Source organism: Sebastes umbrosus, chromosome 10 (assembly GCF_015220745.1).
Source record: "Sebastes umbrosus isolate fSebUmb1 chromosome 10, fSebUmb1.pri, whole genome shotgun sequence".
NCBI classification, from domain to species: domain Eukaryota; kingdom Metazoa; phylum Chordata; class Actinopteri; order Perciformes; family Sebastidae; genus Sebastes; species Sebastes umbrosus.
This window is the reverse complement of record NC_051278.1, coordinates 10,601,423-10,614,551: the sequence shown is the minus strand read 5'-3', so window position 1 is coordinate 10,614,551 and position 13,129 is coordinate 10,601,423. Positions and strand designations below refer to the sequence as shown.

Below are 13,129 nucleotides of genomic sequence, written 5' to 3'. Positions count from 1 at the left end.
GTCAGGTTTACCTTTATTTACCTCATATTTCAAGCCTTGGTTAATTGACATTGTGTGGTGGTATTTATAGTTGACACAGGGATTACGAGGCTTCTGCTATTATTTCTGGCGAGTCAATGTAACATTTAACAACCGAATAGCTTCATTTCACACAGTAAATACCAGACTTGCTTTGTACATATTAGAGCCACTAAATGATAATAAGGTAAGGTAAATGGGAAACATGACTAGTTTGTATAATGTATGGCAAAAGTCCAAAAGAAAGACAATTTCAAAACACTCACTTGCTCAGTAACAGCACCGTGATCTTTATTTGTACAATAAGAGTTCATTCATAAAGGTATTAGTATTTACAATGAATTTTGAGTACGAATTTAATACCTCCAAACTCAAACAGATATTATAATTCCTGCTACTCATCAGTGAAACTCGGCCAGGTGTCTCCGGTGATGATAGTGAAACATTTTCCAAGATCTCTTCCCGGATTTCTCTTCCTCTCTAGAAGCCTAGTCTGGAGCCTCCTCATCTGACATTCAAACAAAAAACAAAAACAAAGTCAGATCAATAACGTATGAGTTCAATATGGATGAGTTGTGTGAATAATGAAGTATAGGCCTGACCTCCTCCAAATCTTGATCTGTCGCTGCCAACTGCTCGGTGGTCCTGACCCTGGGATTCCTACGTCTATCCTGGATCGTCTCAACACGGGCACGGATCTGCCGCTCCATCACACGTGCTGATCTGGAGGGAAACAGGTCAAAGATCAATTACATACCAAAATACTGAATATTTAGATGCCAACGGTGTGTAGCCCTTAGGTGTGGTAGACAACTGATTAAAACTGCAAGACTGTGAGTGACTGTTTTCCACTTAAGTTAAGATTTATTCTATGGATGAAAAAAGAAAATTCTAAGGTGTACTATCTGATCTGGGTCCTCTGTTTTTGGGCATAATGTTGCTCAAGAAGAACAAAAGAAACTGCTGATGCTCTGTGGTGGGTGTATGGTCTCTCTTTGTCCACTAGGGGTCTCTAGTTCTCCACCTGCATATGCATGGCTGATGATAGGAGACAATGTAAAAAGCCATTTGGTGGATACTTTTAGACCTGTAGTCTCTGTACTCCTACAGCTCAGGCTGTTCTGCATCACTATTTTAAGTTGTATACACCAGATACAGTATGCACAGTAGTCTTTTCATCAGTTACACTGTTAAGATGAACATATATTGCCGTATCGATTTCCCTTATTAAAGGCAGGGTTGGTAAAGATTTTAGATGCATTTTTGTTATATTTGTTGAAATTCTTATTACATCTCAACAGCAATCAATAAATCAAATGCTTTGACAAAAAAAAAGAAAAATCCAGTATCTGTGGATGTCGCAGGACTGTAATAAGCCCGACCAATCGATTCGTTCAGGCCGGTAGACAGGCTGAGTACTAACAATAGCCATGTTCGCCATTCACGTTCAATATGATATGTTTATGTTCGTAATGATATTTGTGGGGGAGTGGCTTTGGAGGGAGGCCTGAAGGGACGGACTGTCAGTGTAGATTGATAGATAGATAGATAGATAGATAGATAGATAGATAGATGTACTTTATTGATCCCAAATTGGGAAATTCTTGTGTTACAGTAGCAGGTAATCCAGACAATGCACAGGAACAGTAAATATAAAATAAATATACATATCAACACTAGAGATAATATCTATAGTAAACACAATATAAAGAATATATTAGAATACACTATAAATATACCAGACTACTACAATTTTGAATAACAAGCATACGACATACAATAGAAAAGTGTGCAATGACATACTATATATTAGAAAAGTGTGCAAGTTACACTTTTTCTTCAAAAAAAAATGAAATGAGGTTGTAAACCAATGTGCAAATTCCACATGTGCAAGATTATTACAGAACAGAAACTAAAAGTGTTGCCGACTTTGCGACTTTCTCTCTAGATTGAGGGACTTTTGGAGCTGGTGCTGTTAGCTACTTTCCTTGGAAAAGTGTTGGCAACACTGGGTTCGTTTTTTCGGCTGGATCATTTTAAAAGATCTAGTGTACTCTTGCTAGTCTCTCAAGGCCCTGCCTTTAAATCGTACAAAAGAGGTAATGGAGATAAACAGAAGCATTCATGTTTAAAACTTTGAGATTTTGATTTCTGCAGCTTCGACTGAATATCAGGAAGATGTTCCCAGTTTTATTGTACATTCAGTGTCAAAGCTCGAGGCAGATTCCGGATTCTGCCCAAGGTTTCTACTCGCTAAAGGGGAGTTTTTCCTTGCCATTGTTGCACAAGAATGCATGCTCATCTGGTTGGGTCTCTAAATTATAGAGTATGGTCTAGACCTGCTCTATATGAAAGGACTCTCGACATAACTTCTGCTATGATTTGACGCTATATATATAAATATATATATAAAAAAAAAACTGAATTGAAATTGAAAGCAACCAGTCATACTGATACAATAAAAAAAGACATTCCTGGCCAATGCAGCAGGTCTGATTCTTATACTGGCTCAGGTTTCAGGTTTTTGTGTACTACTATTTCTGGTCTGAAGTATTTTGTTCACCCTGAGTTCCTGTTTACCTGTTCTCCTCACACTCTGTGATGGATATGCAAGACGTCTGACTCTGAGTATCACTTCTGTCTGCTTCTGCTTCCTGTAACAGAGAGAGGGGGTGTTTGTGATCATGTACAGCAGTATTTTGTTCTAGAGTGCAGAGCTTGTGTACATATAGGCTATAGGATGATACAGCTGTTGCAAATACAGCCTACAGCTGCAGTTACATAACAGCCTCATTGTGTCAAATTACCCAAACGGGGTTGGTTTTTAAAGTGTTTTCCAGAGGACATTTACACCTCTGCTGCTGCTTGAATGCAATCATTATACGCTACACTTCATCTGCATGCATGGCGATGCAGCTGACAGTCAAATCACTCAAAACCATCCATCTACATTGTCTACAGTTTGTGTATACGTCAGCTCTGATAGCTATATGTTGCTGCTGTGCGATCACTGATGCGGCGCATTCCATCACAAGCTCTGCCATCTGTGGCTGCCTTCCACAGCACCATCCTAAATACCATCATTAAGGATCACTGACTCTGGTTGTGCTGCTACCTGGAAACTCATTAACAAAATGTTCTATCATATTTATTGTAATAGTCCTCCACCCGGTGTGACAGAGGCGGTGCTCTACTGCCTCCTTGTGGTAGGCCGGTGGAGATTCAAGTGATTTATTCCACACATACCTTTTGTTTTCTTTGTTCTGCATGCTTCTTCAGCACAGACACTTTCTTCTTCTCCAGCACAGACACTTTCTTCTTCTCCTCCTGTGTGATCTTCTGAAGTGCCTCTTGGCTTCTGTGGGAGAGCCGGATAACAATGCACTGTAATATAGATCTATGTCAAGGGGGCTATTGTTTCAAAATGGTTGCAAAGGGGTCTGCAAACATTGCTTATTCTTTCTATATTTACTTTGTGGATATAGGATGAATTCCCTACTGTCTGTCTCTTGGGCATTTATGAAACAACATTCTGTCTAATTTTTGGTATTAACTGCCCTGTGCAATTCCTCTAATGTAATTTAATGGTCAAAATGTAGTGCAGTAGGATAGTAAATGGGTATTTTATGGTTGAACTTACTTTCTTCTCTGCTCTAGAATAGCCTGTTTCTCCTTCAGCTCTTTCATTGCAGCCTGCCTCCTTTCTTCTGGCCTTTTCCGATGCCGAGTGTCAAACAAGGGCAGCTCGGGAATTACGCTGGCCTTGGTAGTCGCCTTTTTTCTGACAGATAAACTGAAACAAAATGCTTTATTTTTATTGCTCTCCTGCGCTCTGAGTCCCGGCGGAGACATGCTGGGAGATTTTTATCACTTGGTCTCCTCCTTGGAGAATCCCATTAAGAAGGGTTTTGCTATCCTTTTCCGAGGCACCATGCCATGCACAAGTCCAAACCTAAGCACAAAAGTTATCTACTGAAACAAAACAAATCCACCTCCTCTGTCCTACTCTCAGATAGCCAATAACACTTTCAGACTTCATTGCACAGTTTATCTGAACAGGTGGAAAACGATTTATGCCCAACAGATATTTGCAGGCTGGATATGTGGATCCTTTTTCTTTTTTAAAGGAATAGTTTGACATTTTGGGAAATACGATTATTTGCTTTCTGGCAGAGAGATGAGAGGATCAATACCTCTCACATATCTCTATGGTTAACTTAGTTTAGCATAAAGACTGGAAACAGCTAGCATAACAATGTCCAAAGGTATCGAAATCCACCTACCAGCACCTCTGAAGCTCACTTATCAACATGTTACATCTCATTTGTTCAATCTGTTTAAAAACTGAAGTGTCAAAATGACAACTTGTTGTTTTACAGGTTGTTATAGACGTTCAACGGAATTGCATTGCTAGGCAACAGCTTGGGTCCATATTTACTTCCTGTCAGCTGATGTCATTCACATGGGCTGCGTTCAAAATTGCATAATATGCACCACATAAACAATATGTATACTATCGTTCAACATACTTTTGTATGAATAAACAGTAGTATGTATCTTTTCAGACGCACTGAGCTGTAATATACGTTGTCAGTTGGAGACGTGTAACCATGGTAACCTGTGCCAACCTCATGTGACTAAAACAATGATTTGTGAGAATCAAAGTCTGAATTAAAAAGTGAAATCTTACAGTTACATTTAAGCGCTATTGACGTTACAGAGCTGTCCGCCACTGTCTGTTATGAATGTTATCATTACTATTGCATTTGCATTGTGGGATATTTATGCCACCATAGCGTCCAGTGTTTGCATACTGTAATATTTCACTGGAAGTAGTATGCAATTCACGTACTATTGGTATCATACTAAGGTTTTGGACATACTAAAACATCTCACATACTGTTTTAGTGTATAAATAGCATGTTAGTATGGAATTTTGGACGCAACTATACACTGCAACTAGGAACCCTTTTGCAAAGATACCTTTTACAACTGTGAAATGGTCTATATTGTCTAGCACCACTTGTCAGGAAACTAGGGTAGCCTCAAGGAAGTTACTGGTCCCAGCCAGGAAATGGTCCAGAATTGCCTTTTTTGTATTTGTATGAACTAAACAAATAAGATATATTTAATTAATTAGTGAGCTTTAGAGGTGCTGGTTGCTCCTGTTTCTAATCTTTATGCTAAGCTAAGCTAACAATCTCCTGGCTGTAGCTTCAGATTCAATGTAAAAGTGGTATCAATCTCTTCTAACTCTTTGAAAAATAGCTAATATATCCCAAAATGTCAAACCTACAACAGAGAAAAAGCAATTTCCTCTTCAAAACTCTCTTATTCCTTTCAGCCAAATACTTGTACTCACCTTTTGATGACAGGGATAAGGTGTGACTTTGGGTTTCTATCGCCCTGTGCTGTTGAGCCCAGCTCAGCTTTGTCCAGCAGGATCATCATGTCTTTGAGTTCCCTGAACCTCTGCAGCTCGTCCTCGTCCACCGACTCGTCCTGCTCCTCCATCAGCTCCGACAACTGGAGCTTCTCCACCACTGGCAACTCTACCAATGAAACCACAACCATGGCAGCTACAAGTATAATGTGGGGGCAGCCAATACTGGCAACAACCATCGCTGGCTACGGCTACATTGGCTGGTAGAAGCACAGGATGAATCAAGGATTACTGATAGAGTACAGAGTTTGTTTCCAACTGCAGCAAAGATATGCCAGCAACAAATCAACTAATAATAGCAGGTAAAACGTTCCCTTAAGTTTAAAAATAAGGGGCTGAATGTAACTTTTACCCACATTTAGGATAATCAGACTAAATATCCCATGTTATCAAAGCTGGTGACGATGCAGTATCGCTGTATATTCAAATGTGCTAAACTTATACTCTGAGCCAATTAAATGAAAGGAGATTACCCCCTGGAGACCTGGAGCCCTGTCTTCGTTAATAACCTCGTAGGCAGAGACATAAATCGTGTGATTGAGGGGTTTGGCTCTGCTCATTGTGCAGCAGCAGCCTCTCCTGTGGAGGGCTGTCTTGGGCTTCTCACAGTGATTACCACCAGACAGTGCTTAGTGACAGAGTTTAGAGCCCACAAGGTTATCGATCATTTTCATCTGGCTAAAAATATTACAGAGCTGGAACGGAGGGGGGGAAAAAAAGAGTCAGCCGAGTGGCACGCGCCGTCTTCAAGGGAACAGAAGTCACACCAGTGAAGTGGTACCAGGGCAAGGAGCTATTTTTGTGTCCAGCCGTCCTATCTTTGACAAAAAGAGCAGATGGCTATACTAAAACACCTTGCTGCTGCATTGTTCAAAGTTAAGGTGCCTTTGATTCACCTGGGGGGCTCTTTCTCATGCTAACTGGCCGCTCAGCCATAGCACTCCTGAGGTACTGCAGGATGCTCTGGAGCCCCTGGTTCACAGTGTCTGGTGGAGGGGAAGTGATGGGGCAGTTCCTCAGGTTCAGGCCATTGAGGGTGATCACATTTCCTAGGGATAATAAAGAATCCTTTAGAAATATATTTACAGGTTACACTTTTTGCATTGAGTTGACACTCTTATCCAGATTAATTTTTATAATGAGAACATCAGTAGAAGGAATCTAACATACTGTATATTCCTTGATTACCAGCGTTAAAGGAACAGTGTGTAGCATTTAGGGGGATCTATTAGCTGAAAAGTAATATAATATTCATAACAATGTTTTAATTTGCGTATAATCACCTGAAACTAAGAATCGTTGTGTTTTCGTTAGCTTAGAATGAGCCCTTCATATCTGCATAGGGAGCGGGTCCTCTTCACGGAGTCCGCCGTGTTGCTCCGCCATGTTTCTACAGTAGCCCAGAACGGACAAACCAAACACTGGCTCTAGAAAGAGCCATTCATGTTTTTATGTTACCTGAAGGCCACCGTAGTTCTTCGACATGCTTGTGAAACTGCGGTAACGTGAGCCGCAGAAACCGTGGTACCACCAGCCACCGTCTGACTTCCATTGCTCCTAAAGGAGTGTTATCATAGTACGGATGGCCTCTGAGCGAGGAGAACGGCGTTACCATCGTTTTGCACTCTGTGGCTCACGTTACCGCAGTCTTGGAAAGGGAGGAGTGAGCGGAGGGGTACTCAGTTGGTTGCAATCTGCAACCACACCACTAGATGTCGCCAAATCCTACACACTGTACCTTTGATGCATTGTACTTGGAAGCAACAGTGTATTAGCAACCGTTTTAGTGACAACAGCTAAGAGGAAAGCAACACATGTGATCCTCTATTGTGTATTATTTCTATTAATAACTAATCACTGCATGCAATCTTGCTCTAAATTTGCTGCCAGTGAGGCTTATTGAAACTGATGAAACAAGATGACAGCTTGTTATTTCAAAGAAAAGAGACATTGTTTGGAACACACCCAACTCAAGTGGAAGTTCTGAGATGGGGTTTCCTTCCAGAAGTATTGTTTTCAGAGATCTACATGAACAAAATCACAGATTGTTAGATGATCGCAAGGGCTATGCCTAAACTGAACACAAGGAAATTGTACAAAATGGTCAGAAAGAATCTAATCTCCTTTTGACAAACTTTGGAGTCATGAAGTTGTTTTTCAGAGCACATGCTACTGAACAGAACTCTAAAATAGAAAAAATTAATATCTAAAAATGTTCTGAAATGTGACAAAGAAACATATTCCCATGGTGGCCGAGGGGTTTGGAATCAATCAGCATGTATTTCAAAGGGGCAGTTGCATAAGTAACCTACCTGTGCAAGCCAATTTCGGCAGGGAGCGATGCAATTTGGTTATTTCTGAGGTCCAGCCACAGAAGGTTTGGCAAGCGGATGAACATTGAATCTGGGATACTGGATATCTGGTTGCCTTCAAGATATAAATACTGAAGATGATACAATGAGCAGTTAGAATTAATAGATAATGCAGAAGACCTAATTATACTGAGCTATTATTGTTGGCCTAATGTTCTACTGGCTGCATTAGGCCAGTGGTTTTCAAAGTGGGGTTCACAATGACAGAATGTATGACTATTTTGGTCATGGGTTTCATACACTTTCTGTAATAAAATATTTAAAGATGCTATTGATAACATTCAGCTACTAAATGTCGCATTCTCCCTCCCCCGTTCCATTGCATTTACTTCACAACAAGTCGTTACCAGGCACTTACTATCAATCTCAGCCATTCATCTGTTTTTTCCACACTAAATGACGACCCTGAGATACCAGGTGATACCAGTGTCGTTTTACTATTGGTTCACAACCCTTGTTAGATATGGGAATCAAATGTCAGATGTCTTCCACAGAGATAAATGGTGCCTTCAAATGAAACTCGTGAGCTCATGTTTACAACATGGGAAGTCATGTACACGATATGCTTGGCGTTCAAGTGGTTAAGTCGTGAGAACACCGCTGCTAAGCAACGGCAATATTAGCGTTACTGTCGGTGTCTAGAAGCCACAGAGGCTAAAAATTTCGCAAGCTAGCAAGTGGGCAACATAATGCAGTAAATGCAAAGGCTTAATAACAGAGGAAAAAGATGAGGCTGTTGGGAATATCAACATTTTCCTCATACATATTATAAAATTACAAAGAAAAACAATATATAATTAAAATTACAATATATTCACTTATTATGTACTGAAAAATGAGCTTCCATGGCCTCCGCCATTTCTTACAACGTCAACAAACACGTCACAACTCGTGAACTCTGAGCTTTCAGACATGTTCCACTTACGAGGTCGTGAATACCACAAGAGGGGAGCGTTCATATGGGCTCTTCTCGTGCACATGGTGAACACAACCCCATTTGAAGGCACCAAAACAAAACATTCATTTTGGACTCGCCAAACATTTTTAAATAATTAATTCACAATCATTTTTTTTTTTTCAGGAAAGCCATACTTTTATTTGGCACCTTTCTAACGGCTCTTTGGATTTATTAATTTAAAGAAAAATATTCGTCTACATAAAAATGTTATCAATAAGACCTTTAAAAGCAAAAATCCAATCAGATGGGGGTCTCTGGTCTAATTTGTGTCAGTTTAGGGGTCCTTGATGTTAAAACGGTTTTGGAACCACTGCGTTAAGGCTACTGATTTCTTGCATGAAAACCACTGCAACGTATGCAGATGAGTAGTGTGAAGTCCATACTGACCTTTAGTGAGCTATTTTTCAAAATACTTTCGTCAACATATTTCAGTTGAGTTCTCCTCAGACATAATGTCTCTGCTGAATAATATTCAGGGAGCTCCTGTGGCTCAGCCTCCTCAGGCTGAATGTGGGGGGTCTGTGGTTTGAAAACACTAGTGTTCCCAAAGACAAAACTGAGCTGCAGGTCGGAAACCTCCTCCTGCTGCAGCTCCTCTGGGGAAGACATTGTAGAAGTGATGCTGAGCTGTTTAGTGTTCATTGTTCAAGGTATTTTTCTGCATTGTTCGACCTGTGTCTGAAAATGAGAAAGTTCATATAAGTATCACATTCAGTGGTTTCGATTGAATACAGAATACTTTTATGTGATATTTTTACTTGCCTACAAGCCAGGTCTTTGTCTGAAATACTATGCAGTACATACTCAATATGTGTACTATCGGTTTACATACTTTTGTGTGAATAAATAGTAGTATGTATCTTTTCGGATGCACCGAGTAGTAATTTACGTCACTTCCTGAGAGCCTCCTCTCCGGTTAGAGACGTATAACCATGGTAACCCATGCCAACCTCATGTGAACAAAGTCTGAATTAATTTAAAGGTCCCATATCGTGCTCATTTTCAGGTTCATACTTGTATTTTGTGTTTCTACTAGAACATGTTTACATACTGTAATGTTAAAAAAAAAACTTTATTTTCCTCATACGGTCTGTCTGAATATACCTGTATTTACCCTCTGTCTGAAACGCTCCGTTTTAGCTCATTTCAACGGAATTGCAACAGAATTGCGTTGCTAGGCAACAGTTTGGGTCCATGTTTACTTCCTGTCAGCTGATGACATACACATACACTGCAACAGGAAATAAACTGGGACACATTTAGAATGTTTACGTTTAAAACTGTGTAATGATCTATATATATATTGTATATTTGGGACATCACAAATGGACAAAAAATCCAAACGGCTTGTTTCACGAGCACAGTTTCTGAATACGGGCTGTGTGTATTTCTCTGTGTTATTGAGCGTTTTGACAGTTTAACAGTATGTATACAGGACTTAAGCCTGCTTTATAATATAAAAGACATGAAAATCTCACTTTTTTACAATATGGGACCTTTAAAATATTTATTAGTAAAGTGAAATCTTACTTACATTTAAATCGAAGCGTTATTGATGTTACAGAGCTGTCTGTCAAAGTCTGTTATGAACGTTGTTGTCACTACCGCATTGCTCTTTGGGATATGTATGCCGCCCTAGTGTCCAGCATATCTTCCTGAGACCCAGCCCATTGACTTGTATCCTCTGTAGTGGACATTTTGTCCACATGCATCCCCTTTTACTCTTTTGAGCTACTCTATCAACCCCTGGTGTATTTTAAAGAGGACATCCTGGGCATCATTGGGACAATTCCAGTGTTATGGGCTCCTGTTTTCCAATAATCATAAGCGCAAACTTTGCATTCTTGAGGTAAATTGTATTTCTACTTGGGAAATCTTCAAACCTCAATTATCACTGATACACGTCAGTGATACATAGCAATATGTGTGCATTATGGGTGTTACATTACATGGAATTACCCATTTACTGTAAATATAATTTATAGGTTGTGTGACCATGAATCCAGAATGATATATTTTTTAGTTTTTCAATCAAGTTGAATGTATTTTTGGTTTAATATCACTCTACAGCCATATGCACATATTACATTTATTTACTGACGGACTGTACACACTATGTTCACCCATTCACTCTGTGTCTTTTATATCTCTATTATTGTTTTTATAATTTTTGTATACCTTTACCTCTCCTGTGTTTCACTCTGTTTGCTGATGTTGCTGCTTGACACCTGAATTTCCCTCCGGGGATTAATAAAGGTTCATCTTATCTTATTTTATCTTATCTTATTTTATAATCTGTTATATAAGCTGTCTTTTAACATTACAATGGGCCTGTGGTCCACTACAGAGGACACATGCTGTAAAATTAAAAATGTAAATAAAATTGAAAAAGTCTAAATTGTAAGATTTTCTTTAAACCCTAAATATTAAGGATTAAATCACAAAAAAAATTAAATTGGAAGACACTTTTTTTTCCTCAGTTCCCAAGAGGATATAGGTCTATAGTGTCCAGCGTTGCATCCTGTAATATCACCTTAAATAGTATGTAATTCACGTACTATGGATTCCTACTAAGGTTTCAGACATACTAAACTATCTCACACACTGTTTTAGCGTATTAAACAGCATGTTAGTGAGGAAAACATGTGTTAGTTAGCTGAGTTATCTAGCTAGCTAACTGGCATTCATTCACTGCTGCTGCACTATAACATTAGTTATTAACATTAGCAAACTGTACTGTACCTTAAACGTACTCGTAGCCCCTGTGGAAGCGACTCCGTGTCTTCTTAAAATAATAAACACTTTATAAAACGAACAAACATGAGTTACTGTAGAGGAGAAAATGTCATGCTAACTTTTAGACACCTCTTCATCACTTCAGGAGTTCGCACTTCGTAACCATGGCAGCGAGGTCAACACAAACTACGGCAGCTGTCTACGTCCAAACAAAAGGCGAACTGCATCCATAATGTATCACCAACCTGAGATTGTTTTAAAATGTCACAGCCTAAGAGACAACCACAACAACACATAACACTCTGCCTTTTATTTACTTCTCTATTTCATGTTTTTGTTTTGGTTGTTCTTTACATTTATATAATTATTAGCATATATTATATATACAACTTATTATTGTTATATATACAATTTATTAGCATATATTATACATACAACTCTATAGACTGCACATATGTACGTATTCAACTTATTTATTGCACATACTACATTTATTTATTGACGGACTGTACACACTATGTTCACCCATTCACTCTGTGTCTTTTATATCTCTATTATTGTTTTTATAATTTTTGTATACCTTTACCTCTCCTGTGTTTCACTCTGTTTGCTGAGGTTGCTGCTTGACACCTGAATTTAATTAATAAAGGTTCATCTTATCTTATCTTATCTTATCTTACATACATATACACACACATACACACCTACATACACACACATACATACATATACACACATACACATACACACACATACATACAAATACATACATATATATATATATATAAAAATAGAATAAATAAATAAATTATTATTATTATTAATAATAATAATAATAATAATAATAATAATAATAATACAAATAATAATTATAATAATGAATAAATCAATCAATTTAAATGTAATTAAATGTATATATATATATATATATATAACATATTTTTTTTTCTCTTCTTCTCTTATTATTTCATGACTTACTTGCGGATACTCTCCCTGTGTTGTATTCTCTACAATTTGAATTGTATGTATCCATGATTGAGAATCAGTTAGGTCTTTTGTGGCCAGCCTTGGCTGTTTGTGTGTATGTTGTTGCTAGGTATGATTGATTGATGTGTTGTGTCGCGGTTTGAGTGTTGTTCAGAAAAACAAAAATCAACTTTCCCTGTATAGAGTTACTGTTCTATTGATTATTGACAATTAATAAAAAAAAACTTTGTAGAGATGTACTTTATAATGTGCAGTGCAACAGAGCAAATAAACCTAGAGTGCATATTGAATACAGCGTGTTTAAAATCCCCTTTCCCTCCCTCAGTGATCCGAAAGCACCCATCCATCTCCTAATGAGATTGTGGAAGATGTCACTGAGGTTCATTTGTGCTGGAGGAGGAGGAGAGTACCAGTCTGCTGCTGGTAACAAGCGATGGATGGAGATGGAAGCCTCTCCTCCTCTGGTTTGTATACTGAGAGCTATCCTGGCTTCACCTACAGAGGCTGGTCCTTATGTGTTGATATGCATGACAGTCTGTGATACAGGGCTACGTCGACTACAGTCACTGGCCAGCAACTGTCACACTACTCTCACATGTGTCAAGCTAGTCAGGA

The 13,129-nt window shown here is 38.7% G+C and overlaps 1 protein-coding gene across 1 annotated transcript; it reads right to left on the bottom strand.

The window, feature by feature from the left end:
* Positions 1-283: 283 nt before the first annotated feature.
* LOC119495820 (leucine-rich repeat-containing protein 27-like) lies at positions 284-11,692 on the bottom strand. The gene is made up of 11 exons (XM_037782648.1): positions 11,534-11,692; positions 9,179-9,469; positions 7,774-7,904; positions 7,427-7,485; positions 6,358-6,510; positions 5,381-5,570; positions 3,659-3,799; positions 3,265-3,376; positions 2,599-2,672; positions 621-741; positions 284-526 (listed from the first exon to the last, which is right to left on the bottom strand). Exons 2-11 carry the CDS (start codon positions 9,431-9,433, stop codon positions 413-415), a joined length of 1,350 nt encoding a protein of 449 aa, XP_037638576.1. The 5' UTR covers positions 9,434-9,469; positions 11,534-11,692; the 3' UTR covers positions 284-412.
* Between the last annotated feature and the right edge of the window lie 1,437 nt (positions 11,693-13,129).

Coding starts and splice junctions, on each gene's coding strand:
- LOC119495820 (XM_037782648.1), bottom strand. CDS start 9,433: ATGAACACTAAACAGCTCAGCATCACTTCTACAATGTCTTCCCCAGAG. Junction 7,905..9,178: donor TGAAAAATAGCTCACTAAAG/GTCAGTATGGAC, acceptor TATCATCTTCAG/TATTTATATCTTGAAGGCAA. Junction 3,800..5,380: donor CTTATCCCTGTCATCAAAAG/GTGAGTACAAGT, acceptor TTTATCTGTCAG/AAAAAAGGCGACTACCAAGG.